At 41.0% G+C, this 3,000-nt stretch overlaps 2 protein-coding genes across 3 annotated transcripts in view; one reads left to right on the top strand and one right to left on the bottom strand.

Moving 5' to 3' along the window:
* LOC104798328 (pentatricopeptide repeat-containing protein At3g49710) overlaps nucleotides 1-674 on the top strand; it is a 2,717-nt gene extending 2,043 nt beyond the window's left edge. The window contains exon 2 of one of the 2 annotated variants that reach the window (XM_010520366.1): nucleotides 1-674. In XM_010520366.1, coding sequence (XP_010518668.1) covers nucleotides 1-440 — 440 coding nt within the window. In that variant the 3' untranslated portion in view covers nucleotides 441-674. The other variant, XM_010520359.1, reaches the window with a different exon arrangement.
* LOC104798342 (uncharacterized protein At3g49720-like) overlaps nucleotides 515-3,000 on the bottom strand; it is a 3,158-nt gene continuing 672 nt past the window's right edge. The window contains exons 2-7 of the mRNA XM_010520378.2: nucleotides 2,397-2,552; nucleotides 2,244-2,283; nucleotides 2,079-2,117; nucleotides 1,319-1,693; nucleotides 1,155-1,210; nucleotides 515-863 (exon numbers count right to left, since the gene is read on the bottom strand). Of these exons, the coding sequence (XP_010518680.1) occupies nucleotides 711-863; nucleotides 1,155-1,210; nucleotides 1,319-1,693; nucleotides 2,079-2,117; nucleotides 2,244-2,283; nucleotides 2,397-2,519 (786 nt within the window). The 5' untranslated portion in view covers nucleotides 2,520-2,552 and the 3' untranslated portion in view covers nucleotides 515-710. The remainder of the gene's footprint in view (nucleotides 864-1,154; nucleotides 1,211-1,318; nucleotides 1,694-2,078; nucleotides 2,118-2,243; nucleotides 2,284-2,396; nucleotides 2,553-3,000) is intronic.

The following is a 3,000-nucleotide window of genomic DNA, read 5'->3' as shown; positions in this document are numbered from 1 at the left end:
GGGAAAGAGGGATAAGGAAGAAACCGGGTTGTAGCTGGATTGTGGTAAAGAAGAAGAAACATGTGTTTGTGGCCGAAGATTGGTCCCACCCGAAGATAGGGGAAGTGAACGAGTATCTAGAGGAGATGATGAAGAAGATCAAGAGAGAAGGGTATGTAATGGAGGAGAAGTGGGCAATGGTGAAAGAGGACGAGGCCATGGAAGGGGAAAAGGAGATCAGGTTAGGACATCACAGCGAGAAGTTAGCTGTTGCTTTCGGGTTGATGTCTACAAGTGAAGGGGAAGATATAGTTGTGGTGAAGAACCTAAGAATATGTGGGGATTGCCACAATGCAATAAAGTTTATGTCTGCAGTTACAGGAAGAGAGATCACTGTTAGGGATAACCTTAGATTTCATTGCTTCAGAGACGGGGAATGCTCCTGCGGGGATTATTGGTGATGTTGAACCTGCGAACACAAAACCAGCAGACAGATTTGGTTGTAGACTTGTGTTAGAATTTCACCTGAGTTACATGAATATGAAAATATTTGATAAATAGGTGGCAGAGTACAATATTCAATGTCAAAAATATATCACACGAAATACAACGAGGATCTGCTACGCGGGGGGTGAATTTTTTGGAAGGATTTGATCTATTGCTTTAAATGTAAAAGCGCATGTATAAAAAAAACACAGATAACTTAGTTTTTTTTTTGGTATACGTTCCTACTAATGCAAAGGTTTGAGGTGGAAGACTTGACAGTTTGGCTTGTATGATCTCTTGGAGGCATCCTGATCAAACTTCTTGGTCGCGGCTTCGTTCTCTTCTAAGTTGGACTGGAAGAAAAATCGGATCCACCATGACGAGCTTCGCATTTTAGCCTGTGAATGCACCTTTATATTTAGTCCATATCGTTTAAACTGTGTTGAAGATATATGGAGTCTAACTATATAGAATAGACACAGAAAAACCCCTTTCCCTTGAGAAACTAACCAATATCATGTGTTTAACAGAGCTCTATGGAACGGAAGTATGCCCAAAACCCCAGACTTAACCCAAAAGCAAAGCTCATGATGAGATGCAGATGACTAATTCCAGAAACAGAGCCAATGATTCTAATGGGAGGGTTCTCGTATTATGCCCATTGGAAGAATGGTATGTATTCGACTTACCGGTCGTCCAAATTTAGACAATTGTGCAACCTTAGCTCTCTGCTGACCAGGATAACCTAGAACAGTCCAAGATACGACTTAGCCGCAGAAAGAATTGTGGGCGATTATCATTCATTTAAATACTTAATTTCAGATCCTAAGTCTAAAGTTTCAGGGTTAGTTACCTGCAAAGAGAACGAGGCCATCAGAAGCCACCCTCGCCAATTCAGGGACAGTCTTGTTAAGGTATTTAGGAGAGAGGTAATCAATAGCATCCGAAACAACCACAAGAGAGAATGACTTTGATTTGTAAGGCAGAGGGAATTTGATGTCAGCCACACGTACAAATCCTCTGCTCACAAGATTTTTGCAGTGAGAATCAGCGTCCTCCATGTCATATGGTTCGATACCCCATGCTTCTGTCTCTTCTTCCTTCAACAGACTGGAAACCACCGAGCATGAATCTGGGCCTATGTGCAGAACTTTGCGCATGCTGTCTCCATAAGCCTTTTTAAGAACAGGAATGGCGCTTTGGACTTCTGACGTGCAAGAATAGTCACCTGAAATTTGAAATCAATTCGAAGGAGGTTACCCCTACACACTATTTCCCCCACAATTACATACTACTGAACTTATGTCAAGCAACTGTAATGGTCAAAACACCATTTGATGAATAGTATTCAATTCAAGTTCTATGACACAAAATTTCACCAGTGTTTCCCACACCAAATTGACGAACCGATATCAACCATTGGCATCTCGGTCAAAGTGAAGAAACGCCAGAAGGGAATGAGAACATGAATGCAAATTGCAAAACGGAAATTGAAACGTCCAAAACCGTAGTAAAGTAGCTCAATTTGTGCAAAAGGCATTGACCCAACATTCTCTAAAAAAGGGAATTTATTGAACATGATCACAAATGCGAATATGAGAAATGGAGCATACCTGCGACCTTGCTGATGTCTTTGACACTTTTGAAGATACCTGTATCGGGGGAAAGCGAAGGCAACTCAGTCAAGCATGCAAGGGATCAAGTCAGAAGACAGAACTACAAAGCAAAGACAGGCTACAAGAAGACATCTAAGTACAATCAGTTGAGGATATACACACCTGGGCCACTGTAAGCATAACCTATGAGAAGGCATGCCCCCTGAAAATTAGAAATTATAAAACATAACACTGAGACAAATGATTTTTTAGGTCAAATAATCTATCATATGAAACAAATCAACGAAAAAGAGTAGAATGAAGCATATATCGTACCACAAGAACAAGGCAGATAGATAACAGTGGAGATGACCGTGACTTTGAGTGCAATGCTCCTGCAAATGGAAAGCTTGCGCTATCACCTACACGTCTCGTCAAGCTTACTGGCCGTCTCGACATGACTAAGATCCGGCAAAGTACAAGCTACAAAACCTTCAAAGCAATAAAACAACAGAATATGGATGATCTTTATTTTTATCCTAACATCCATAAAACCACTCACAATACGGCTCTTGCTCCTTCACGATAAGCTGGTTACTCTAGGATAAATTGACATGAAATAGCATTAACGAGCAAACGATTTGCTCTCGCTAATTATCCCATTCGTCGATACACAATCGGAAATCCAAACAGATTTTTCAATGCAAGGAAGCGTTCTCAAGTAGATCCGACAAATTAAGACACAGAACCTGAAGCCAAAACCGAACAAAAATCTGAAGAACATAATAGTCCCGTTCTCTCAGTTCAGCAACATTATAGCTCAAAGTCACAGAGCTTACAGGAATTTTCCCAGGAAGCAAACCAGATTACCCACAAATCCATGAAAACATTCTCAAAAATCATAATAACGCGAGAAGAAATCGAATTGGGGGGGGGGGGG

The sequence above is a fragment of the Tarenaya hassleriana genome, unplaced genomic scaffold (genome assembly GCF_000463585.1).
Source record: "Tarenaya hassleriana unplaced genomic scaffold, ASM46358v1 Cleome10, whole genome shotgun sequence".
Lineage (NCBI taxonomy): Eukaryota > Viridiplantae > Streptophyta > Magnoliopsida > Brassicales > Cleomaceae > Tarenaya > Tarenaya hassleriana.
The sequence above is the reverse complement of the archived record's forward strand: the minus strand, read 5'-3'. Positions and strand labels throughout refer to the sequence as shown.